The sequence below is a fragment of the Haliaeetus albicilla genome, chromosome 2 (genome assembly GCF_947461875.1).
Source record: "Haliaeetus albicilla chromosome 2, bHalAlb1.1, whole genome shotgun sequence".
In the NCBI taxonomy this organism is placed as follows: Eukaryota; Metazoa; Chordata; class Aves; order Accipitriformes; family Accipitridae; genus Haliaeetus; species Haliaeetus albicilla.
In genome coordinates, this window is record NC_091484.1 from 72,485,004 (window position 1) to 72,512,976 (window position 27,973).

Here is a 27,973-nt window from a genome sequence, read left to right on the forward strand (position 1 = left end):
TGATTAGAGAGCACAGATTCCATCTGTTATAATTAAAAATCTTGTTCAATGTCTTTCGCTTCATTGGTCATTTGGTTAGAAAATGCAGAGTCATTTATGAAAGTGATAATCAGGGTCATTTATAGGATCACTCCATCCTACTCACAGCTCCACAAGCCTCTGCTGTGCAATGGTGGGGCAGCCCAAGTGAAAAGGGAACAAAAACATCCTTTGCAACAAAAATGTCCTTTGGTCTATCTGGGTCAGTTTGCTAATAGCCATGATTTTTTGCATTACAACACAGAAGACTGCAGATAGCATGGCTAGAAAGACATGGTCCTTATACACAGCAGCTTTGAGATGAAGTATTGGTTTTGCTTTAAAAAAAGCCACATCGCCTCATTCTCAATAGCAGTTGACACCCAAACTCTGTGCAGCTTTTGTGTACAGAAAGATGCAACTACCCTGCAAGCAGCTAAATCCAGTGCTTTGGATTCAATATTTATCAATTACATTTTGCAAAAATATATGTAGAAGTGTTCCTTGCCACATTGCTGAGTGAAAAAATAGTAATAAATAGGAACAGTGTAACACAGTGTAACATCCAAATTCTCTCCTGGTGAAGTTCAGAGACTGTCTGCCTCTCCTGTACATCACAGCAATATAAGACCATGACCTAGATACACACCATAACCCTGTAAAGGTACAGGGACATAAACCATGAGGAGGGCATGACTTCCATCCCACAATACACTTGCAATCACAGGAAAGGCCTGAAGGAAGGAAAGGGTGGAAGCTCAATCTTCCAGTCTGGGGAGAAAATCAACCAGGTTAGGACTGCAGTTAAAAATTTTGTTACTGATGCTTTCACAGAGTTATTTTAGACAACGATCCAGAAACATGCGGTCCATGCAAGGAGAAACAGCACTGTAGGAGCTGAAACAGTATTTAACTGAATAATCCTTTGCAAATTAGCTCCAAAGAACTCATTGAGTGCTATGCTTCAGCACTTTTCTTCTTTTCTTTTCTTTCCTTCTAAAAAAGCTCACATGAGTTATAGTGTAAAATTCGAGGTGTCTCCTTTAGGAAAAAACAACAAACCACTGGGCCAGCTTTTGTGCGTAACTCTTTTCTGAGTTAGTTGGCACCATTTTTGTAGATAGCTGCCAGCTACCCTGGGACACTGGAATCTCTCACCACAAGCTCACACTCCTGAGAATACACCCCACACTCTACCAGCCATGCAAACCTGCTATGTAATAAGGATTACCTTAAGCAATAACATGTCTCTAGGAGCTATTTGTCTAAAGCCAACACACAAATCTCAGCAAATTTGGCAAGGCAAACAAGGACAGAATAAACTGTACTTAGAACAAATTAACAGAGGTGGGATTGTGATCAAGGGCAAGTTTAAATACAGTCGGGGTGCGACAGCAGCTCTGATACATCTATACAAGCAGGTCTGGGATGATATTAGATTAGTCATAGGAATATGGTGCTCAGAGCAGCTGCCTGACCCAGATGCAGTGTCAGTGGCTGACTACTTGAAAACAGGAGGAAGAGTGTCTTTCTGTGCTGTGGTTTCACCCTGGGCATCATTTCCTTTTCTGTGCTACTCTTGAAAGACACAAGGAGAACCAAGATCTAAATGGGTGGCACTGCAACCAGAGTGAATACCCAATGTGGGATTTGGATGCCATATTCAGCTAGGCGTGTTTGAAAGTTTTGTCCATTTGGAGATCTTAGAGCAGTCTGCTTGAAACCGACCCGTGGTGTATGCCAAGGACTTTAGGGATGCCTTCAACACTCATCAGTGCACTCTCGGTAATGAGTGTCTTTGAAAGTACATTTTTACAGGAATATTCATGACTGCAAAGGAGCTATTGCATTCCTATTGTAAAAGCTGTAATGACTCCTCTGGAATCATCTCAGATCCAATGGGTCATCAAGACAAAGCAAGCTACACACTCCCATTACAGATCTCAAACAGCAGATGTCTGTCTTTCAGATGAAGACAGGGAAACAAGATAACCCTCAATAAAACATAGTTCCATCCTGTAGGCAGCTCTAGACCCAATCCTGCTCACTCAAGCAACCTGAAAGGAGTCAATTCATGCTTGAAATACCATGCTGAATATTAAAGGAGTTCTGCATGGAGATTGTGGTCTTGCATAAGCAAAGGATTAATTAAGCACTAACTATAGCTTGTGTCTAAATATGCTTTCTTCAGCCAGTTCAACTTACAATACATTTTTAATGGTATTGATGGGCTGTAGATGGATAGGAAAAGTATGTGCTAAAAAGCACAACAAAGGTGAGGAAAGGAAATTAAATCTCCATTTAACAGAAAAAATATTTCAATATTTGTTTTCCTTCCGAAGCAAGATGAAAACAAGGACTGTTGAAACTTCCCAGTAAACAAAATTTCAGTTCCCATCAATCAAAATGTCTCATTTTATTAAAACTGAAATAATTAATTTTCCACATATTATTTATATAACATAAAAGCAAACAACCATCAAGGACTACATTTCAAAGTTTTTTCCAGGTGTCAGACTTTGGCAGAGTACTTTAATTCCTCTTTTTCTAAACAAAGCATTATCAAAGTCATGATGTTCTTATATGAGGTTAATGGTGCAAATACAGAAAGAAATATTTGATCTGAAAATTTTATACTAGATTCCACTATCTTTCAGAATTTTCTCATCAACTGAAATATTACCAATTTATTAATACATAGGATATTGCCTGATTCAGGAAAAAATGTTAATTGCTGTGCACCATCTGTGACAAATACTGCTTAGATTCACAATAAAACCCTGATTCAGACACAAACGTGGACATGAATAGATGACATTATCCTCAGTTTTCTTTGTAATTTAGAATAAACCTGTTCTACAAGTGTAGCTCAACTGCTATTGTACAGATTTACATGTTCCTATCATCTCTTACTGAACGCTGTATCTTCAATAGATCAATGACAATGTGAAGTTAATTATAGACAAGTACTTGATCTTAGCACAATAAGACACAGTTTATGTGGTAAACAAATACAGATGGATAGTATGGGAGCTTAAAACACCACAGTCAAAACATAGGAAGAAAGGGAATGGAAGAAATTGTCACCCCTATTTTACAAATGGGGAATAGAAGTGTGGTTATCACAGGAGGTGGTAGAGCTGCCATGCACTGACACAGCTATCCTGCACACAGAGGCATTGTGAGATTTGTCCTAAGTCATGCAGGAGATCAGTATCATATTCCCTCTAAATTCAAACTTGTTGTGTGCCAATCCAAGCGTATTCACTGCAGGACAGTGTTTCTCCTCAGAAACCACACGACATGTCAAAGCCTGCATGAAGGAGATAAGCTGAGGGTACCACAACAGCCACTGCTCAGCATGGGTTCCTGTGAGCATTACACTTACTGGCATCAAATACGGTTGTTGTTTTAAATTCCATTTTTTTTATGACTACATCAGATGCAATGCCCACTGGTTAAATATCACACACTCTCAGTCAGATGCGAAGGCCCTACACTTTCCAGTTTAACAAATCACAGTTGTCTTTCTTACACATCCTGGAGCCTCCAGTAGTCAGGAAGCCTTTAAAGCCATTTCACTCCATGTATCTCCAGCAGGCAAATGAAGTGGCAACAGTGAAATGTTACCACACTCTGCAATCACAATGGACATCAAGGGCAACATATACTGTGAGAAGAAAACCTCGTAGACTATGGGGCTCAAGTGACACATTCATATAAAAGATTTACTATTCAGATTAACATGCTGAATTTTGATCAGACACTTTGCATTTCATTACCATAGGTTAGTCCTTCCTCTCGTTTATAGTCAAATCTCTAGACTTGCTTTTCTCCCCATGGCAGGACACATTTGCATTAACTTCTTAAGTTGCTCCATATCATAGCAATGTGGCACAGGCTTTTCAGTCAGATTGCGTGACACATACTTCCATTCCAGCATGGCATACACAGAACTGCATCAGTATTCTTTTGCTTCTCACCCCAGTCTGTCCTTGTTATAGCTGAGAAATGTTAGCGCCTTTCTTCTCATCATAAAGTTGTTTCTCTACAGAATCATCAATATCAGTTTTGCTTCTCACATCTTCAGTATACATTCCTACTGCTTGCAACCAAAATATGTAACAAACAATACCACTGCCTTAGGACTTTCACTAACGCCAATTTGTCCTGCCTCACACTCTCCTGTCCTCTTACGGACATACGCGCTCTACCATTTTACTGATGCTGCAGAATCTTGAATGGACCTTCTTGCTGATGGTGCTTTATCTCACCTTGTATCATAAAGCAGCTCCCTGCATCTCTTCTTCACCCTTGCTGATTTTATTCTCATGACTTACAGCATTTACAACCAGCCTTTTCAAAACTAATGCCCTATTTACCCACAGAAATGATACAGCTTGAGTAGTCTCCCCTTAGAAGGGCTCCTTCCAAGAATGGAAAACTAGTAAAGCTGACATGGGAGTCAATTAATAAAGAACTAAAGGATAGGAGTATAATTCATGTTACTCTGTACAGGTTTCTGGAAAATAGGTATTGTAAAAAAATCCTGATTTCATTTCTTGATGAGATTACAGGTTTGATTGATAAAGGTAATGGTGTAGGTGTAATAGACCTAGACATTCGCAGATGTATGTGACACTGTTATTTGAACACGTTCCATCACTGGCCTCTGACAGCCTCCAGTCCCCCGCTACCATCTTTTCCAGTCACATCTTTCACTGCCACAGTTGCCATCACATGGGTGGGGAGGTCAGGAGATGGGACCTTCCCCCATTCTCCTATCATGTGTGACATACAGATCCTTGCTGTTAGCATGCAGTGAAAGAAGGACATCAGTTCCTGAGTATGTGTGAAACAAGCCCCAGTGCAAGACCTTATAGACGATGGTATTTATTGACAAAATCTGAACATGCTGGTTTCATCCACTCACACTCATTCTTTCTTAGAGTTCATTCATCACACTGTCACATGCACCAAAATGTGTGTGTTCAGGTGGTCTGGCTGAGATGATTTGTATGTGTCACAGTGGACAAGGAATATAAAATATTAAGTTATCGTAGGAACACTTGGGTTTTCTTGACTGGCAATGACAAGCTAGTTTTTTGGCAGGTCTTTTACACCTTTTATGAGCTAACAGTTGAGAAGGGGTGGTCCTTTGTTTCAGAATCTTGCCTACTTAGGCATTCATAAGTATTAGCAAGGTTGCAGCTCATTATCCGGCTTTACTTGCATGGAGTATGTCTGAAAAAATACACATCTGTTTGGCTACAGTGTAGCTCCTTATTGGCCTAACAGGAGAAGGAATTGTGCTAGTGTGCATGATGTGCTAGCATCTTGTGGCCTTTCAGTGTCCCTAGAAAGCAGGGTCTTGTGCTGGAGAGACACCTGTACTACGAGTTTTATCAGAGCCCAGGCCTTCTGGCCTTGACAGCACAGCACACTCCTCAGTTTTATTGCTAGGAACAATGTTCTTTATTATCAGTTCATGACATTCTTCACACTTATTTTGCTATTTTTTCCAGTGTTTACAGAAACACATTTGCATCCGTATTTCATTCATACCAATCTTAATATTTCTGTTAAAAGTCTCTACATGTTTAGTTATGTCAGAGGAAAAGTGGTTTACTACGCAAATCTCCGAAAGGAGAAAGCACAAGATACTGAATCTAGCAGAGTGGATGTGCCAGTCTGACACATTTACAAGGCACAAGAGAAATAATTAAATCCGCTTTTCAGATAGTAAACATGTTTACTGGGCTCAGCTTATGTGATCCAACGGACTCCACTAGCCTCAAGCACAATTTCTCCCATGTACACCAATGACAAAGACACTATGCTATGATTACTTCAGATAGCTGGGAACCAGACTCTGTATCCTCCAATCCAACACTTCCTATGCATTGCAAGTTCTTGATGTGCCTGTGCATGAATTCACCAACTGCAGCATTCTTTGACATATGGACTCTACCCATTAGTGGAGACTGCATGTGTCCTGACTACAAATTTAGCACGCTCTTTATTTCACTCCAGGAACTGAGACTTGAGCATCCATGCTTCATACATGGCAATTTGCCTCTAAGCTGCTTTCAAAGCAATGCTGCTAGCTCCCTGCAAAAGGCACAGTTTACACAGACAGTTCACTCCAGAGCCTGCCCCACAAAGACATTGCACATTTGGGCCACATCTCCTTCTCCCGCGACTCTCCTCCAGCCTTGTCTCAGTAGGCTTTGCACTTTCAACCCCCGCACGCAACACACGCATATTTGCATGTCACAGAACAAAACCATCATTCAGAAGGACTGAATCCTGCCCTTCAAACTGAAGGCACACACACACAAATTATTTTAATTCCAGTAACAACAAGGCCACTTGGGGACCAGGGGGGGTCCTGCCAAGTGATGTGCAACGCGGACTCCATCAGTCACCTCCAGGGAGTTCCTGAGCAGTGTGGTCACAAGCTGGTTCACAGCAATTACTCATGCAGCTGGGGCTCCCTTCCTCCTACAGCAGACAAAGATTAGCAAGCAGGCAATGGATGTTAGCAACCATCAATAACTATCAATTTAGGATAGATTCAAACTCTGACTGAAGATTGAAAGCTTCCCCATACCCAAATGCAAATTGCCCAGCATCTTCCGGTCTTTCCATTGTTCTGCCTTTCTTTAGTTGCATCTATTCATAACGTGTCTTCTTTAATATAGCAGGAAGCAGGGAGCTCAGGATAGCGCTACAGCCATTTGTCACTGCTCTGTGGATTAGCCCACTTTGTCTCAATGTTTTCTGTGATGCCACTGTTAATATGCAATGCTTCACAAGGATATAACTCCTTAAAAACTTAAGAGGTCAGGTTAAAAAAAAACAAAACAACAAACCTGAATGAGAAAATCAAATACTAGGGAACTCTCTAGAAAACAGAGATTTCTCTGGCGGGAGGGGAACCTCAATCCATCCCACTCCTACCAATTTGATGCCAGTGCCAGCAACAGATGCCTGGAGAGGGATCACAGGTCAGCAGGAGAGCACCTGAAGAGCAGCACAAAGGAATTCCAGCCACTCCAGCCAGTAAGTCAGCTTCACTGGGGCCCAACTTAAATACCTCTATGCAAACACATGTATAAACAAGAGGAGTTAGAGATGTGTGCACACCTGCAGGGCTATGATCTTACTGGCATCACGGAGTCGTGGTGGGATGGCTCCTATGACTGGAGTGTTGCCATGGAAGGATACAGGCTCTTTAGGAAGGAAAGGCAGGGGAGACAGAGGAGGGGGTGTCGCCCTCGAAGTCCATGACCAGCTGAATTGCATGGAGCTCTGCTCTGGGGATGGACGAGGAGCCAACTGAGAGCTTATGGGCCAGGATTAAAGGTAGGGCAGGGACAGGTGACATTATAGTGGGGGTCTGTTACAGGCCACCCGACCCGGAAGACTGAGTGGATGAGGCCCTCTGTAGACAGATAGGAGCAGCATCATGTTTACAAGCCCTGGTCCTCATGGGGGACTTCAACCACCCTGACATCTGTTGGAGGGACACCACAGCAGGGCATAAGCAATCCAGGAGGTTTGTGGAATGCATTGATGACAACTTGCTTCTCAAAGTGATAGAGGCGTCAACGAGGAGAGGTGCTATGCTGGACCTTGTTCTCACCAACAAGGAGGGGCTGGTGGGGAATGTGAAGGTCAAGGGCAGCCTTGGCTGCAGTGACCGTGAAATGGTGGAGTTCAAGACCCTTAGGGCAGCAAGGAAGGTGCACAGCAAGCTTGTTACCCTGGACTTCAGGAGAGCAGACTTTGGCCTCTTCAGGGATCTGCTTGGTAGACTACCATGGTCCCCTGGAGGGAAGAGGGGCCCAAGAAACCTGGTTAATATTCAAGTGTCACCTCCTCCAAGCTCAGGAGCGATGCATCCCAACAAAGAAGAAGTCAGGCAAAAACGCCAGGAGGCCTGCACGGATGAACAAGGAGCTCCTGGACAAACTCAAACCCAAAAAGGAAGCCTACAGAGGGTGGAAGCAAGGACAGGTAGCCTGGGAGGAATACAGAGAAATTGTTCAAGCAGCCAGGGATCGGGTTAGGAAAGCTAAAGCCCTGATAGAATTAAATCTGGCCAGGGACATCAAGGGCAACAAGAAACGCTTCCATAGGTACATCAGTGATAAAAGAAAGACTAGGGAAAATGTGAGCCCTCTCCAGAAGGAAACCGGAGACCTGATTGCCTGGGACATGGAGAAGACTGAGGTACTCAATGGCTTTTTTGCCTCAGTCTTCACCAGCAAGTGCTCCAGCCACACCACCCAAGATGCAGAAGGCAAAGGCAGGGACTGGGAGAATGAAGAACTGCCCACCGCAGGAGAAGATCAGGTTCAAGACCATCTAAGGAACCTGAAGGTGCACAAGTCCATGGGACCTGATGAAATGCATCCATGGGTCCTGAGGGAACCGATGGATGAAGCAGCTAAGACACTATCCATCATATTTGAGAAGTTGTGGCAGTCCAGGGAAGTTCCCACTGACTGGAAAAGGGGAAACATAACCCCCATTTCTAAAAAGGGAAAAAAGGAAGACCTGGGAACTACAGGCCAATGTCACCTCTGTGGCTGGCAAGATCATGGAGCAGATCCTCCTGGAGACTATGCTAAGGCAGATGGAAAATAAGGAGGTAATTGGTGACAGCTAACATGGCTTCACTAAGGGCAAATCATGCCTGACAAGTCTGGTGGCTTTCTACGATGGGGTTACAGCATTGGTGGATAACAGAAAAGCAACTGACGTCATCTACCTGGATTTGTGCAAAGCATTTGACACTGTCCCACACAACATCCTTGTCTTGAAATTGGAGACATGGATTTAATGGATGGACCACTTGGTGAAAAAGGCATTGGCTGGATGGTCGCACTCAAAGAGTTGTGGTCAATGGCTCAATGTCCAAGTGGAGAGCAGCGATGAGCGGCGTTCCTCAGGGGTCAGTGTTGGGACCCGCGCTGTTTCACATCTTTGTCGGTGACATGGACAGTGGGATTGAGTGCACCCTCAGCAAGTTTGCCAATGACACCAATGTCTGTGGTGCGGTCAACACACGGGAAGGAAGGGATGCCAGCCAGAGGGACCTTGACAGACTTGAGAGATGGGCCCACGTAAATCTCATTAAGTTCAACAGGGCCAAGTGCGAGGTCCTGCACATGGGTCAGGGCAATTCCAAGCACAAATACAGGCTGGGCCTTGAGTGGATTGAGAGCAGCCCTGAGGAGAAGGACTTGGGAGTGTTGGTTGACAAGAAGCTCAACATGACCCAGCAATGTGCACTTGCAGCCCAGAAAGCCAACCATATCCTGGGCTGCATCAAAAGAAGCATGACCAGCAGGTCGAGGGAGGTGATTCTACCCCTCTACTCTGTGCTGGTGAGACCCCACCTGCAGTATTGCATCCAGCTCTGGGGTCCCCAACACAAGACATGGACCTGTCAAAGCAGGTCCAGAGGAGGGCCACAAAAATGGTCAGAGGGCTGGAGCACCTCTCCTGTGAAGACAGGCTGAGAGAACTGGGATTGTTCAGCCTGGAGAAGAGAAGGCTCTGGAGAGATCTTATAGCAGCCTTCCAGTACCTAAGGGCACCCTACAAGAAAGCCGGAGAGGGACTTTTTACAAGGTCATGTAGTGATAGCACAAGGGGTAATGGCTTTAAACTGAAAGAGGGTAGATTTAGATTAGACATAAGGAAGAAGTTCTTTACTTTGAGGGTGGTGAGGCACTGGAAGAGGTTGCCCAGAGAGGTTGCGGATGCCCCATCCCAGAAGCGTTCAAGGTCGGGTTGGATGGGGCTTTGAGCAACCTGGTCTAGTGGAAGGTGTCCCTGCCCATGGCAGGGGGGTTGGAACTAGAAGATCTTTAAGGTCCCTTCCAACCCAAACCACTCTGTGATTCTCCGATTCAAATGTGGCAGAACTGTATAAACAGGGAAAATAAGGAATCTTCAGAGGAAACCAAAGCAGCCTTTCCCTGAAAATACTGGAAAGCTAAATTTTGTGCCACTGAATCCAGCTAAAATGATCACACTCCTCCTCATCTATTTAATCTCTCCCTAAAAGGGTGTGCTTTTTCTCCTCATTTTAACCCATCAAAAGACCTGAATGGCTAATATGATTCTCACTGCTACGTTTTTATACCTTGGCAAGTTGCTTCTAGGCATACTGTGGGGTCATTTTCCTTTCTTCATTTGGTAAATAATAACCTCCTTATTTCTACAATGGGATTCCATCTCATTTCACTTGCTTTAGTGAATAGATGGATAAATCACCTTTGGCTTCATGTAATTTTGCCTTTTCTTGCAAGACTTCAGAGCATCAAGCTTTTTCTCCTGAACTGAATTAGAATTCTTTTGATTCCAATTTTTTTTTTTTTTTATTGTAGATACAGGCATGATGGACTGACTAGAATTGCAAAGAAACGTGTAAGGACATTATATTTTATGAAAAACATCTGCAATTTATACTTAGAGCCAGCTTCAACTCTTAAACACTCCAAATCACGGTCAGGTGAGGTTTAGGGACAAATACATGCATAATTCATGAAAGCACAGCCATTATTGGTAGCTCTATAGAATAAATAGTCCTTGGTAGACACTGTGCATTTGAAGGATGCACCATATTCACGCTAGCAATATGGACCCAAATTGATATTTATGGTGTACTCACAATCCATTCAATTCTGTTTCCATTTAAACACACTGGTGAAATATAGTGCAATATTCTGTTTCAGTTACTAGCAAAAGATACACAACTTCAAGCAGAGCTCCCGATAGTCAGAGAGTGCAGAAGAGCTGAGGAGTGCACAGAGTCCGCTAGGGATCCTGTTATGCCAATCTAATTAACCTGGAAAATGCTCAGCTAGCACCATGCTCTGGGCTCACACACAGATGGAAAACGGGCTGTTCAACTGTTGTGTGTGCAAGGCAGACTTCTCATAACTCCCAAGTCAGCAGAAACATTTAAGCATATGCTTACCATTAGTGTTAAACAGGTGCTTAAGTACACTGCTGAACAGGGAACATAACCAGGAGCACGCCTCTGGAGTACGTGATTTTTGCTTCAATTGCTATTGCATACATACAGGTTTTATTTATTTGTTGCCCTTAGATATTACCAACAGCCTCCCTTGCCTACCAAGACTGCAGTTCTGTTAAAATTTGAATAAGAAAATAGTGAGAGATGCTGTCTTTATAAAAAACAAGGTGTATCTGTAAAACTCAAGATAATGGAACAAAAAAGGAGATAAGCAAATTTTATTTTTAAAATGTCTGTCATTTTGATTCCTACAAGAATGTCCAAATCCAACCGAATAGTACCTTCCTTAATGAAGTTTTTAAAAAATTATAAATGTAAACGTACATGGTTTGTGCAAATGAAATAAAATGCACAGAGAATAACATAAAACCAACAGGGAATATAGCATGAACTTCCCTTCACCAAGAAAGACTCTGGAAAGGTTCAGTCATACTGATATGAACTACAATTAATTTCTGAATTACTGCTTTACCCACAGCATTTTACATATCCTTCATGTGGACCATAGATCCGGTTTTTAACAGAGTCAATAAACTCAGAGCTCATGAATAGTAATACTCTTGCATTACAATCATTCGCTTTACAAACTAGATCTTCATAAGAGGTACTTTCGGCCCCCTCACAGGCGGATGAGAAGGCATTAATATGAGCATATTTTTCACATCCTTATAATTAGGCACAAGAAAAGAGCAATACAAGCTTATTTCTAGGTTACTTTGGTTATATCATACACTGCAGAAGAACTACTCAGTATTTACAGAAAACATGCCAAGCTATCATTTCAATTTTTCTCCCCATTTTTAATAACTTCAGTCCCAAATGATAAACAAATAAAAATGTTTCATTTCCAGCATGTTTTCCAGTTTATCATCATCAGTGAAAACAAACATAAGCAAAAGTGCAGGCATGCAGCATGCTCTGTGAAACATCTGACAGAGGAGCTGAAGGGGTTCTCCATGGGGGACAACTTCCAAAACAAGATGAAGTAAAAACTCCAGAGCACTTTTCTTAACCTGCAGCATCCTCCGGGATAACTACTTCACTCTGCTTTTCTTCTGCTTGCTTTCTAACCCTGTCCTTCACCTTTTTTTTCATCAACTCCACTATATTTCACTGTTTGCTGTCTTTAAAAAAAAAACAACTGAAAATCCTTAATGACGCAGAACATGGTGAGGTTTTGTGTTGAGACTCAGGTCTGAAGGCACCTGAGCCTCAGACAAATTTCTTACTCAATTCAGCAGCAGTAGTAAACCCGTTAAGTTCAGCAAAAGTTTTGCTTGAGTAAGTGCTGAATAATGACTACAGAATGAGGCCATCTAATGTGTGACTGGAATTCATGCCAAGTCTAACTGTCTCTACACATGCCTGAGTTGACAAAATCTTCTGGCCAGTATTCCCTGTAACTTGAGAGGGATTTTTCACAGCATTGACCCCTCTGCTTACCGTCCTCCAGTGCTTCATCTGGGCATGCAACATTCACCACTGTAGCTAATCCTACTGGCTTGAACTGTTAGTTTTCTCCTATTTGCTTTGACTGGACATTTGGGTGCAGCTCAAGGTAACCTCTAAAGTCATTATTCCACAGTAATTAGGGGTGAGATGGTGGAAACACTTCATAGTTGGTAATAAAGTCAATAAACATTGAGTCACACCACAAAAGAGGCCTTATCACAACCAAAATACTGGATAGGTTGCTGGACGTGCAACGAGTTTGCAATTCTTCTGTTGTGCCTTGTAAGTGTACAGACTGGGAACCACCTATTTACAATGGAGGGCTGAACTCAGATTCAGCTACAGGTGCAATAATTCTCCCCCCTGGTCAAAATAACACAGGCGATTCCACTGCTCCTGTTCCCACCCTTTACTTCCATAGCGATGAAGAGGATATCACTGGACATACAGATCCCAAAGGGAAAATTCTGTGCTTGGAAACCACCTGCAAGACACGCACTTCTTCCCAGCGCACAGCATAAGCATTACAACACATGTGCTCCAGGAATTTCCAGGACCTTACCAACACTATGGAAACTTGCTAAATATGATGCTCCATTGCGAAGGGATGCCAAGCTTCCTACGTGAACGCTTATGCATTCGTGGATTACACAAGATTTACAGTACATAAAACAATTCAATAAACGGGCTTTGCTTCTTAATTTCACGTGAGCCATTGTTCAGTACAACGCTGTACAGACAACACACATGCAGACACACAGACCTAGAAGAATAAATGCATATATTGCGCTTGTGATGACATTAAACCATTTGGATTAAGTAATTTTAAAGCCAGAGGTGCATTATAACGTTCTAGGGCAGCTCTGTATACATGAAAACCATGGACCAAGCGATTTCTGCAGCACAATGGCATCTGGCTGAGATAGAGCTCCTCTCCTGCTACAGCTGGACTGCGGTGCTGGGAGACCCCATCTGCTTCTGCACAAGCATGCTGGGACCTGGAAAGAGTAAAGCTCCAAACATCCAGCTCATGTATCCCCACATCCCGCTGCAGACATGGTTGACGAAGCCTGGAAAGATGTGCAGAGCAGTACTTGTCTCACGCAATGGCAGAGGCTTAATGGGGTGCTTAGTGCCATTTGAGGTGCTCTGGAATATCTATGACTATGTTTAAGCAACAGACTCAAGACTTAGATATCTGCAGGGTAGATGTTTATGGTTCAGGTAGTACCCTGTATTTCCTTAAGTCAATGGAGGAAAATTGGCACTTAAGAATGCAGGTCCTCTCGCCCATTTCATACATCTACATGAAGATGGGATGAATCATACCGCAGGCTCAATTGACTCAATTATAAAGAGAGCCCAGGCTGACTAACTTAGATGTAGATGTCTACATTGAAGAAGCCAATGTTTGGTCAGAGGAATCCTATCCCCTTCTTGTTCTAATGAAGAACTTCAAGAGCCACAGAAACTACTGCACTCCCACAGAGACTGCTTCAGTACGTCATCACCTTCACTGTAAAAACTAGGCACTTTATCTTCTAGTCCAAAATGCTCTGACTCCAACTTCCAGCTTTGAAACTTGTTCTGCCTTTGTCAGCTACATTAAAGAGCCTGTTGCTACTAGGGGTTTTGTACCAACCGGAGGCATTCTTAGGCATGATCCTCTGTTGCCTTCCCCTTTACATAGTCAGTTAGACCAATGCTAAGTGAGTGCAAAGCTCTGCCAAGAAATGTGACTTCCGAGATATACAGGAGTGACACTTGGTGCAAGGGAACGTGTTATGAAGTATTTTCTGGCAGTTGAAAGACTCATTCCACAGTGCAAAGAGGGGAACTCTCCTCATTAAATAAAGCCTCAGGCTAGCAACCTCTCCAAAACGTACATTTTAGGTATTTATCTTTAGAAAAATCAAGCAAATCCAGATTTCATTAATGAACAAAAGTAACCTCTCAAATACAGATGACTGCAATGCTGTCTTCCCGATTGCACAAACAGACAGCTCTGTGGCTCTGTTGCTGCTCAGGGCTCTACTGAACGACAGCTGAGCGGGTAGCAGTAAAATCATAACAGCCCCTTCAATTTGTCCTCTCTTACTGTTTGGGAAAGCAGTGAAGAGGTTCAGAAAGAGAGAGGAAGGGATAGACTATCCTGTGAACAGTCAGACGACTCAGACGAGGGAGGGAGAAATGAACACAAAAGTGTTCCTTTTTCCTCGCAAGCAAGAGGAAGCAGAGGAGCTGCTGGGTAATATTGAAGACAGAGATGCAGGTGGGAGAGCCACCATCAGAGTCAAGATTTTGAACCTTCCCCATTATGAGAATTAAAATTAGACCACAAGCCCCCTGTCATTCTCAGATTGCTAAATAGTGAGCTAGCAATGTGGACTACTTCACACGACTGCCAAAGTTATCCTGAGACAGCCTGGCCCCATGTATTTCTCATGAGACTTGCAACTTCAGTGGATCCCTTACCATTTTCCAATACACAGTGGGCAGACTCTGCACTTCTATCCCCTAAGTAAGGACGTATCTAAAGAGATGCTCTACATTAAGTGGACAACACCGAGATCCTACTGGATATTTCCTTGTGGAGCTCTCTGCCATCCCACCTTAAACGTGCAAAGACTCTTAATTTCCATCACCAGCAACGTGACATTAGAACAGGCCCAGCACATCTTACAGCTTTTCCACTGGGCCACAATGCAGCAATTCCAGTACCTCCTATGGATCAGTGTACCCCCTACTGCATATACTGTCCTAACAAAGGGGAACACTTGTTCGCCTTTTTGTGCCTTTATGCCTGACCCAGAAAGGATACCAGACTTTTATAGTCCTTAAAACACAACTTGACTCTCACTAAGCAGCAGCAGACCAAAGATCTTCTGCTGCAATTTTTGCTGTAGTTTGGCAATTGAATTTCTGCCTGGCTTTAAGCTTCAGTTGGAGCCATGATAGATCATCCAGGAACTGCTACCCCAGTTCCCCTGTTTTCAGCTCCGGAGGTCCCTGTGTTTCAGCTAAGGTAGTAGACAGCTAATGAATGGCACAAAAAATCTGGACTGCATTTGGCTTCTAAGTCAAGTGGAATCTGAGATAGAGGGAAGGATAAAGTAGCAGGGAGCCTGCACTGGATCAGAAACTCCACCACCTACTTCAGTGTGGGAGTTTCAAGAAAAATTAATCTTTATGCAGCTTCTTTACCCCATGGCACGACAGCTGCATTCTTGGCTGGGAAGCATTACACCATGTTTCCGTGCAATGTGATTGATCACTGCAGGCAATAAACCTGTAGGTAAAATACGGCAAATAAGGGAAATTACAATGGAACTTCAATGTCTTTTATTTATGTTTTTAATATGAATTTACTGCTCATGCAAGGCACCAGAAATACAAAATGGGCAGGAGCAAAGCTGGATTTTCTGTTTGGCTGCACCAGTGTGTCTCCAGGAAGAGCAGGAGCACTCCAAGGATGACAGAGTAGCTTAGTCTCCATGCCATTTGTACCCTTGAGGTCTCTGGGGCCTCAGAGGTGCCAGCAGACTTGCTAGGGGATAACACTTGCCACTGGGCTTATTTTTATTTGGGTTTTTTTTACATGTACATCCAAACTGCAGCTATCAGAGTTGGGATTTAAATGGTCAAACTAAACACCTAAATCTCCAGACTCTTCTACAAGTACTCTCAATGAACCAGAACTGCCTCTTTTGCCCCATTCATAAATTATTCATCAGAGTAAAGCAGAAAAGTGACACATCCATCACAGTTTCTCTGGGTAGTTTCCAAACATTAGAGCTGCTGCTGGCTAGACTGAAATTCAGAACAGGAGTTTCACAGCAACACCCTTCTAAGAGAGATAGCTAGCTACAGCAGAGTGCTCACTCCTTTCACTGGCAATTAAACGTGCCAAAATAACAGCGTGCTCACATACAGCACATTAAATTTTGCCTTCAATACCCCTATGCACTCTCACTAAGCCTGTTGTTTCCACTCACCTGATTTTCTACACCCGAAGGTAGTGGCTCCTTTTTATCTTTACCGCACCTATACCTCTACCAAATTGGGTTCTCAGGATTTGCATGGGTGTACGTAAGAGAAGAATCTGGCACTACTCTAAAGGTCCTCTTCAAAACAACTCTTTTTGATGTATTTGCTTGCAAATCCATAAAAAAAAAAAAGAAGCCTGTGTACATGATATATCATCAGTCCCTGAGAAGACACAGGCAAGAGTAGAATAAAACAAGTGTAGTTGGTATTATTGTCCTTGACCTGACAACTGAATGGGTAAGGGAAAAGACAGGAATACTTTAATGAAATAAATTATATAGCTGTACCTAAGGTTAAGATCAAATGTAAGTGCATTAAATTTATCTCCAAAAGTGATTAACATTTATCTCACACCCTACTGTTGCATATTAACTTGAAAAAGACTGTGGAAAACTCATGGGGTATGTCAGTTCTTACTAGAAGAAACCACTGTGTATTAATCACTCCCTACAGTATTTATGTAGAATTAAGAGAAATCCCATTGTAAGAGCTTGAACTATTTCTGTAAGTTACATTCCCCTGGCTCAAATGATGAATGGGAAATAGAGCAGTAAAATAAAAATAGGCACCTTTCCAGGTAAATGTTGTTTAAAAAAGCCAAAACAAAGCCCTGGTGAAATACTGTCACAGGGATAAAAACATTTATCTCAGTGTCACAAGAATGGCTTCGTTTTTGCTGGTCTAATTAGGTAATAAAGAAATCACAGGTGTAGTGACTCCATGAGCTATCACCGCACTTAAAAGGGGCCCACTGCATCGCCAGGGACCAGCGTGCCACTATTATCACTTGCTGTCACATCATTTTAAGAATGAAATAGCTCAATTTAAGAAAGATTTTTAAAGAGAAGAAAAATCAATACACAGTTAGAAGCTTGTCAAGATTCTAAGCAACAGCAAAAGTGCCAGAAAACAAACAAACAAACAAAAAAGAAAACCATGGTGGGCTTTGAATTTTCAATTACTTTTCAAATTCTGCGAGGCAATTAATGCAGCGGACACCGTACTGCACCCCCAGGGACTCCACACACACCCAACCGTGTATTCTCAACGACTGCCAGGTATGTGAGAGATGACACTCACAGCATTAGGTTTTGACACGACTAGCTCAGGATTCTAATTTTAATAGTAACAAAAGTGATAAATAAGTAAAAATACTATTTTTTTTAAACAACAGCTTAAGGAAGACGGTAAAGAAAGTACTACTGTTAACTTGCCAGAACTTCCATTGAAAGCGTATCTGAGATTTCAGGATTAGGTCCACTAATTATTATCTTGAAGAAATATAAAATCTGTCCAAATATCTTAAAGCTCAAATATTCACCTGAATTTAATTCTTGCTTAGACAAACTGCAGATCCAGTTGCAACCACAGACCAGATTAACACAGAAACCAGCTGTGGTTCAGGTGGCCCATAAAAACACAGATATTAATTAAAGAAATCATCTGTGTCATGTATAGTTTCCTTGTCTTGAAATTTCATTGACAGTGTCCCAAAAATGACTTCTTCAAAGGAAAACCTTGCATTCGGGTCCAGGGAGACAGCCTCGAGTGACAGTAAGAAATAACTGTGACTTAGCACCTGGGGCAGGGGGGGGCTGGATCCTGCTCCGGTTTGAATCAGAGGCAAAAACTATCGTCTCTGGCAGGAGGGTTTGAATTGTGGACAGCCCCTGCTACGCAGCTCTGTGTGCAGATCGATCACTCCAGCCTTTGCTCATCTCACAGAGCTGTGGATATGCGGATCCATTTTGCCACGCTCAGAAGCCCTAGCCGAAAATCCCAGAAGAAGCCCTTTGCTGCGTGGCAGTGGGGGAATCCCTGCCCGCTCATCATTCCCTGACTTCAGAGAGCAGCAAGGAAAACGTGCGAGAGGTTTTTATTAATTCTGTGGCATTGTGTATGTAAATTAGGTTAATCCTGTACTTTAATCAAACAATGTCAGCTCGGGTGGTTAATTATTTTTTCTTATTGATAGAGAACATCCTAATCAAAGACTATAATGACCTCTAGGATCAGTAGCTTAAGCAAATAATAATCTGAATTTCTCCACGTTAAAAAAGTTCCAGCACCAGATATTTCTCAGGCATTTAAAAGGCATAATGAAAGGAGTACGATGCAATCACGCAGGCTGTGCAATTCTCCTGGAAAAATGTTTGCAGAAGTTCCTGTTCAGTTCCCTTAGTTGAATTCACAGGTCACATAGCATTGCACCTTCCTCTTAAAAACTACTGCCGGAATAAAGCAATATTATTGGAGTCGGAAAAGGAGGCATTTCCTTAAAAAGCCAACGAAGCATTTTACTACGGAACTTAATTAAAGGATGGAGAATACTTTGGCCGCTTCTCGAACACGTCAACGCAAGAGACGAGAGCAACGCGTACTACCTCGGTATTAAATATTACCAATTCCCCTCGCAGGGGAGGCAAAACACAGACACCTGGAGAAGAGGGAGGGGACGGGAGACCAACAGGTACCCTCTACAAGCTTCAGGTTATTTGAAATAAGTTGTTTGGAAAGCAAAGAGCCCCGAAGCCCTGGCGTTTCCCACCCTGCGGGGCACAGCCGCCCTCCCCCAGCGGTGGAGCTGCCTCCCGGCGGCCGGAGCCGCCTTCAATGCGGGGGCACCGCGCATCCCCCCCCCCCGGTACACCGGCAACCCCCAGCGGGGCAAGCCAGCAGGCAAAACACACAAATATATTTCCATCGGCACAAGATGGCAACCAGCACTTCTTCCGGGAGAGCGGCTGGGTTTTTTTTTTCCTTAAGGGAGCGGCGGAGGGGGGGGGGTATTTAAAAGGCATCCCGAGTAGGTTTAAAAAAAAATAAATATATGGCACCGAGACAAATGTTTCCGCTACAGAAAGGCAAGGTAACCCCCAAACAGCCCCCCCCCCCCGAAGCTCACACACATCGTGGTCATCAACTTGGCGAAGTTGGCCGTGCCGGAGCGCGGTGCCCGGAGCGAACCGGCCGCCCCAGCCCCGGTTCCCCCCCCCGACCCCGGCTCTCGCTGCCCCCCCCCAGCTCCCCTTAGAAAGGAGGACGCCCCAGCAGCCTCCGCATCACCAGGAGACCCTCGTCAGGACGGGGAAGGGGGGGGAAAGAGCCGCTAAGCAAAGATTTCCCCTCGCTGGCTTCCCCGGCCAGCTCAGCCCCAGCGATGGGGGGCTCCGCTCCGGTGCAAGGGGTCTGGGGAGCAGCGAGCCCCGCCACTTACTTACAGTCCCCGGAGGCGCCAGCAGCAGCCACTTACCATCATGTTTCCTTGCATTTTAGCCGTTTGAAACATTGCCTTTTCCTTCATTTTTTTTTTTTTTTTTTTGCCGGGGGTGTGCGTGCGTGTGCTGGTCTCCGAGAGTTACTTAATCCAGCGGCTGGATCACTTTAGTGAAGAACTGGCGTGCACTTGCGATGGCTCTTTTTGGTGTGGAGTGGAGGGGACTACGAGCAGCAGAGGGGGAGGGTGCCTGCTTGCCTTTTTTTTTTTTTGTTGTTCCTTCCCCACCCTTTCAATATATATTTTTCCTTCCCCCCCCGAAAAAAAAAAAAAGGAAAAAAAGGCAATAAAAATAAAACAGCCCCTATCAAAGGGGAGGGGAGGCAGGAGCGACTGGGGGGGGGGGGAAGCCAGCCTCAGCCACCACCCAGCCTCAGCTTTTGCCCTGCGGGAGCCGGCGGGGTGGGCAGGGCAGGAGGGAGGGAGGGAACCGCACACCCACCCCCCGCCCCGGCCATGCCCGGCCACCCCGGGGGACCAGTTGTAAGGGGAAGAAGGAAAAAAAAAAAAGAAAAAGAAAAAAAAAAAAAGGTGGTGGTGGTGGAGAACGCGCACACACACTAAATAAAAAGAGGGAGCTGGAGAAGGGCGGAGGGGCGACCGCCCCCTCCCCTGGCTGTGCCCGGCTCGCTGCTCTCATGGGGATGGGGATGGGGATGGGGATGGGGATGAGGATGAGGATGAGGATGAGGATGGGGGGGTCAGCCACACGGTTTTTCCAACCACGAACCGGGGAGGGGGGGGGGAAGCCGGAGCCGCCTCCCCCGGCGTTAACTGTTCCCCGGCTAGAGCCGGCCCCAGCCAGGCCCCGTCTGTGTGCAGCGAGGGTGGGGAAGAGCCGGCCCGCTGCCGGGGAAGGGGGGGGAACGGGGGTCTCACGCCGCGTTTCCATGGCTGCTCCCCGGCCCGCCCGCCCGCAGCCCCCCCCTCCTTCCCCGCAGGGTGATGCGGGGGTTTTGTCGGGGGGGGGGCTTTTCCAGGGACCTGCCCTAAAGCCAAGGTTTGGGATCCGGGGGGGATGCCCGCTGTAGGAACGGGTGGGTGGATGCCGGAGCTCCCCACCCCCACCCCCCCCCGCCACGGGGAAATGCAAAGGGAAGGGGATTTGTGTGTCCGCAGCTGAATCCCGGCCGTGCGGGGTCCGCACTTCTCCTGCGAGGTTTTCCACCGCTGGGAGCTCCGGTTTCCCAGCTGAGCTGCCCCACAGGTGGCTGGGGTAGCTGCTGGAAGATGGGCTTCTCCTGCCGCCCTCGGTGCAGCTTTCCAGGGACACAGCCTTGCCACCCAGCCCAAAGGTTCACACCTCGGGCTGCGCGCATGAAAAACAGCCTTGCAGAGAGCCGTCTCTTTTGTCTCTCTCCGATGCACCAGAAGTAATTACAGCCGTCTCCAGGAGAATCGGGTGCCCACCGATTTCATCTGGCAGGAGCGGGGCTGCTTCAGATGTTGCCCACTCAAAAGGAGAGAAGAAACTCTAAGAAGAAAGTGATTTGCTTAGTAGCTGAGAAGGGAAACCAAGAAGAAAGAGCAGAAGCTCTTCTTGACATCCAAGGTTTAACCAAGCCAATGGCTAGAGCAAAAGCTTTTTTTTTTTTTTTTCAGCAGGGGAACTGCAGACCCTTCCATGGGTCCTTTTCTTATGCCCACCTGTAGCACCTTGAACTCTGGTCCTTCACAGCTTGCAACATCTTCACGCCATAGGCAATGGCTGTTCACTAGAAACAGGACGCAACGTTTGCAATCCCATAGTGTTGCTCACACTATATTTTTCTTGAAGCCACCCAGCTGTTGAAAGATATTCAAATACAAAATCTCTCACCTAAGACGTTAAGCGTATATCTTGAAAATGACAGTAATGGGGAAGTGAGATCCCAAGATGCTCGTGGGAAATGCCAACAGCAGATGATGCTGGTGCCCCTGAGGATTACCTGTGGGAGCTTTTGGTCTACAAAAACGTCACCCCTCTCTTGCGGGTCTTGATTATTTTCTCCCTTGTCTTTATTTGGGAACTACTTACACCTCGTACACGGTGCCTGTTGAGCAGGAAGTTCTTCATTTTGTTCCTCAAACTCTCAACTCTTGCTTTCTTTACTTCAATTTTGATGTTTTATCAGGCAGTTCCTGTTGCATCTCAGTATTTTACCCTCAGGTGTTTTAATTATGTATGAGTGCAAAATATTTTTTATCTACTTCACAGTTAGTAGTCCCATTTGCCTCCTGCATTACTTTATACACCAGTAGAATTACTTACCATATATTGAACTCCGGCAATAGTGGTTTTCTGGATATTTTTCCCTCAGCTTTGTCATAATGCAGTTACTGGGTTTGTCTGCTTATTTTTATTTAATATTTAATTTATGTGCTATTGGCATAACCATAGCAATTGCCTTGATTAAAACCACTTTGTTTGAAGTTGAGACTACTTGCAAAACGCTTAGTTTCACCTTTGCAAATATCCAGTTGTTGAGTTGGTTTTTTAATTATTAAACACCAATCAGGGACCATTTGGCCAGCATTTGTACATTACTGTGTTTCCACTTCTGCCATGAAGTATGCTCCCATCAACATGATCCAGAGATTTCACGAGAAACAGAAAACAAAAATCAGTGTTCTGCAATGCTGTGCAGAATGATAACATTGGTGATGTTGGGGCAAAAAAAAATCCCATTATGAGAGAGAAATTCTTGATTTACAGCTTTTAGTTCTCTTTTTTTTTGACTCATGTGACACTTTGAGGAAAGACATAGTGAACGGTTTATCTCTGAAAGTTTTATGACCAGAGTCCACCCTTGGAGGTTTCCAAAAGCCGACTGGATGAAGCCCTGCTCAGCCCACTCTGCTCTCAGAGCTCACCCTGCTCTGAGCAGGAGCTTGGGCTGGAGACCTCCTGAGGTCTCTTCCAGCCTACATTGTCCTGTGACCCGTAAGATAAACAACACTCTGAACTGAGTGACTTTTTTTGTTACAGATTAAAACATCTGTTTAAGAAAGGATTGTTGTGTCCCTTCCTAAGATGATTCCAAAACTGTATCCCTCATATTCCCGAAGACTTTGGGTTCTCTCGATCATGACTTCGGCTGATATTTTTATGTCTGAACCGCTTTCGTTTGGCTGATGGAACAGCTAAGACTTGCTCTCAGATCTTGAAGTACGAGACTAAATCATGCTGCAGATCTGTACCCCAAGCTGTGGCCCGGTGATTCCACTGCAACCAGTCAATGAAACTGTCCTTCAGGTTTGGGACATTTAGGACAGCTACAAGTGATATTGCCACATTACTCCCTCGAGTACATTAACCCCACTGGACTCCTTTTCATCTAACATTCAAACAACTGTTGAGCTTTTCTTCTTGATGGGTGTTCTCCATGTCATTTTAATGGAAATTCACCAGAGCTGCAACAAATACTTACTCTCACTGAACAAGGAATCAAATTTTTTATGATTAGGAAGTAAAATGGTGAACGCAGAAAGATGATCTGAAATTTCTTCCGCCTTTTTGTAGGGAACACTTTTTACTTTCTTTGAATGATGTGGAAGGATAGCCAATCACCCTGGGACCCAGGAAAGTAGTATGATTTAAGTGGCGTAAAAGCTTACTGGTGGTTATTCTGTATTTAAGGCGAAAGACCTGGCCCAGGAAACCTCAATAAAACATGAAAATGTTTCTTCATCATGTCAGGCTTTTTATCAGAGGAAAATTGTCAAAATTCATGACTTTTGCATTCATTGGTTTAGTCTCAGTGCACCTCCTTTGTCAGTAGAGTTACTTTTGCTATAAAGATGGGAAAGTTCAGCCCAGACTCAGCTGCATCTTAACAGCAAGATCTTAAGTGAAACCCCTGTAATAAGGAGGGGTTCTTCTGCAACCTCTCTCCTGGTGCATACCAGGAGGAAAACCCTGGTAACTCAGACAGGCTTCATTTCATATCTGATCTAGAGATATTCTCCATATCTCAGGTACTATGACAAAACCAACATGGCATCTTCATCCACCAACATTTTTATAGGCAATTTTGAGGAAATGTGCTTTTCTCACATCCCTCACAGAATGAGATATATGGGGGGGGGGGGGGGGGGGGGCAGCAAGCCTTACAGATATTCTATCCTTTGTGGGTTTCAGTACTCTGAGGCTGACTTTCTTTATCTGTAAAGGAACACAGGCTACAATGCTTACATCCTATTCACAATACTTTATTTAAAGCTATGATGATAAGAGAGTGGGAGAATTTATTTTATCAAATAAAACCCATTCAATGCATTTGATGCTGGCTCTCCTTCTCACTAGCCAAACAAGCCTGGGAACAGTCCTTCTGAATAGAAGGAAAGAATTAATTTCACACAGTATTAGCTGGCTGCACAGCACAGACTTTTATTTATTCAGTATTTTTAAAGAAAAATATTTTAAGGATGTAAGACCACAGACAAATACAACAGCTGTTGTACTAAAAGTCACTTCTAAGAGTATCAGGATTTCACTTCCTGTCTTTAATTTAAGGTTACTTTTTATTATCCCAATAAAAGAATTTGTGTTTTCAAAATACAACAAATGGCTTTTTCTTCTCAGTCAGACCCTTTTGTGAGGATCCTATCTTCTTGCTGTCAGCCTGATCCCACAAGCCTGTGGTCAGGCTTCTCTCCAGCCTAATTTCAAGACAGTGCTCTCTAAGAGCAGGCCAAGACCTACTACATCTTTGCCCTGAATTCTCCCCATCCCTTACATCCCATCAGACCCAGGTCCACAGCACATTGTTTTTGTCGTGCGACCCACATCTTCTTCCCTTCACTGGGCCAGTAGGTTGAACTGAGTATCAGGGGAGTCCGATGTGCACCTTCTGTCAAGCAACCAGGAAAGCTAGTGCTTTTCAACAGAAACACTGAGGAGGAACCCAACCGAAATGCTTGAGGTCAGATCATTCAGGCTGGAAGGACCTCAGGAGGTCACTAGCCCAACCTCCTGCTCAAGCAGGGTCAGCTGTGATGTCAGACCAGGTTGCTCAGAGCTTTGTCACGACATGTCTTGAAATCCTCCAGGAATGGCGACCGCACAGCCTCACCAGGCAACCTGTTCAGAGGGTTGACTGTTCTCATAGGGAAAACAATTTTGCTTATATTCAGTCTGTGCTCTTCTTGTTTCAACTTACGCCCATCGCCTCTCATCCTCCTGCCATACCTCACTGTGAAGAGCTTGGCTCCATCTTCTCGATAACCTCCCCAAGAAACTGGAAAGCTGCTGTCAGGTCCCCCCCAACCCATCTCTTCTCCAGGCTGAACAAGTCCACCTCGCCCAGCCTCTCTGCAAGGGGTAAGTGTTCCAGCCCCTGACCATCCTGGTGGCTTTCTGCTGAACTTGCTCCAATTTACACCAGTCTTGTACTGAAGGCACAAAAGTGGACCACAGATGTGGTCTAATGCGTGCCAAGAAAAGGTCATAATTGCCGAGGGAGAGATCATCTGTAGTACTTACTTTGCTAATAACTTATTCAGGAGGAATGGGATTGGTGATATCCCAAATGAAATGGTCTAGTGTTATATTGTGCAAACCTAATGGAAGTCAGAAACAGAGCTTTAGTAATAGTAAGTATATTCCATAATGGTATTTAGTAGTACAACGCAGAAAAAAAGAGAGTTACAGCAAGCAACCTTTTTTTCATCCTAAGTGGATCAATTTTAGGAATTCTGTTACTCAAGCCATGCTACCTGTCTCTTCTGAAAAATCCTACTACGCTAGAACTTTGCCTATGTATTTACAACTGTAGTGATTGGTCCTTCTAGTCGTGTCTTCAAGAAATTGGAGACGCAGATAAAGTAAATACACTGTTAAATAAATTTAAAAATTACTTCTGAGGATCGCTAATTCTTCAAGAAATTAGAATAATGACAGAGCAGCTGCTGTTAACAAGTTCATATTTGCTAGCTCTTACTGCATGAGGGTACTTAAGCCATCTTTGTTAACCCAAATGGGAAGGAAGTGTCTGAAAAAAGGGAAATTATGTTATCATCTCAGACAACATCCTCTGTTTCCTCTGTTTTCTGAGGAAAAAAGGAATATGATAGGAGCCCCTGAATTTTAGAATTACTTATCTTTGGACCATTAATTTTTATTTATTTTTTTAACCCTTACCTACATTTTGGCGGGTTACTACCAACATTGTCACTGCATGGTGACATTTTCCTCCTCTCCCCATGTTCTCCACCTAATGTTTTTGCAAGCATGGCCATTCACTTCTGATCCCTCCCGGTGAGATGCAGGACTTCTGTAGCAACTTTACATGCTCAGGGAATTTGCAACGGCATAGGTGAAAACTGCTGCTTTTGAGAAAAGACTTACCGAAGTGTTCCTGTTACACCAATAGGAATGTATTTTCCCAGAGGTATAACTGAACAGTTTATTTGTCGTGTACCAGCTCCATCCTGGGGGAAACAGTGGGGAGCTCAACACATCTGATTTGTCCTGACACTACTTAGACACTAAATGCCCATACATGTGCTTTGACATTTAGTTCTTAGAAAACATGGTAATTTGTTAGATTCATCAGGGATTTGGCTCGAGACACATCATCTCTGGACAGCTACCTGGAAGGCATTCAACTCCCCATTATCCGCAAGTGAATTATTCAGCTGCAAGTAGACCATAAGTTCGGTACAGAGATCCCCAGCTTGTTTTCATGTAGTCCATGATAAACCCAAGAGCTTACAGGCTCACATGGGGCACTGCCTTCATGTTGTTACGCTGATACCTCAACTAGCCTAGACAGAAACTTCCCTTGTGCTCTCATAAAAGCAGATCAGATGGGAGGTCTCATACTAAGATCCATAGCACTAATGGATGTGCTATTATTTTTACTTTGTTAGGTAGAAGTACCAAGTGTATATTTCAAATGCTGGGACTCAAATGAGTCCCTGTCCATATTAAGTATGTGAGGTTTCTACCTAAGACAGGCAGCAGATATACTCCATAGCGCAGCCTGGGCGTGAGGCAACGTTGACAGCTTCAGGCTAGGACAGGAGGGCAAAATCTGGAGGATTTCTACTACAAGTATAGATTTCCCCCTTAAAGCTTCTGGTTTTTTTCACATCTTCAGCTTCTAAACTCCATTAATAAAAACTCAAAATATACAGAATTCAAATAATTACTTTTCCATGAATGAAATTGTTGAAGTTGCTAAGGGATTCAGAGTACGAGGAAAAGCATTCAGAATGTAATTTCAGCATAATGGTTGGACGTATGAAATGTAAATATATGGGAATGATAGGAAAATCTGGGCAGAATCATTAGACTCACTAGTGGTAACAGGAAAATGCTAATAGGAAGCATTATGAGACCTTGCTTTTCAGGCAGGTACCACTTCTGGTTAATCAGAGCTAGTATTTTTTTATACTTTAAAATCTACAAGTCCTGTAGTAGAAAAGACATACACCTCATTAATCTCTTCTAGCAAGTATCCTCACCCTTAAATGTACTTTGGATTTCCAGCTGGACTTCATCAATTCCAGTGCCTAACCAATGGATTACATTGTCTTTGCTAAATTAAGAGTATCCTGTGCTACCCAGCTTCTCCCAGTAGAAGTGGGTACTGCAGGGGCTTTTTTTAAAAAGAACACATAAAAATACATAAAAGTACAACTAAAACATAGTACACTGAAAGCAACATATGTTCTGTTTTTTTCATTAACACTGAATTGAAAATATAGACAGACTTGTGTTAAACATTTGAAAGTTTGTTATGCAACAGATTTTATCCTCTAAAACAATTTTATTTCACTACCATTCTGACAGCTACATTTTTGAATGACAATTATGTAGAGAAGGCAAAAAGCATCAAAGTCCCCTTCACTCAAGTGTTCACTCCTGACAGTGATTCCAGCCAAGTTGGAAAGATATCAAAACCACGGGTCCTAGAACCAAGAAGAATCTCACATATTGCCAAGAAAATGCCAGCGTTAAGAGCCAAGCAAGCTCATCCCATTGAAATCAACACAAGCCCTGCCATTGAATCCCACAGCTACAACCAGCGTCTAGCCAGAAACGTTCCTTCAAGGCGCAACATCACCATGAGTCAAGCTCACTATTGGTATAAAATAGTACAGTTCCCACTTTAGTCAAGCAGAAAATCTGGACC

At 43.8% G+C, this 27,973-nt stretch overlaps 1 protein-coding gene across 2 annotated transcripts in view; it reads right to left on the reverse strand.

The window, feature by feature from the left end:
- DPP6 (dipeptidyl peptidase like 6) overlaps positions 1-27,973 on the reverse strand; it is a 575,225-nt gene that overhangs the window by 488,465 nt on the left and 58,787 nt on the right. The window contains exon 1 of one of the 2 annotated variants that reach the window (XM_069778212.1): positions 19,830-19,959. The exons of the other annotated variant lie outside the window; for it this stretch is intronic. Within the exon in view, the coding sequence (XP_069634313.1) occupies positions 19,830-19,880 (51 nt within the window). The 5' untranslated portion in view covers positions 19,881-19,959. Of the gene's footprint in view, positions 1-19,829; positions 19,960-27,973 lie in introns of those variants that run through there. 2 annotated transcript variants of the gene reach the window in all.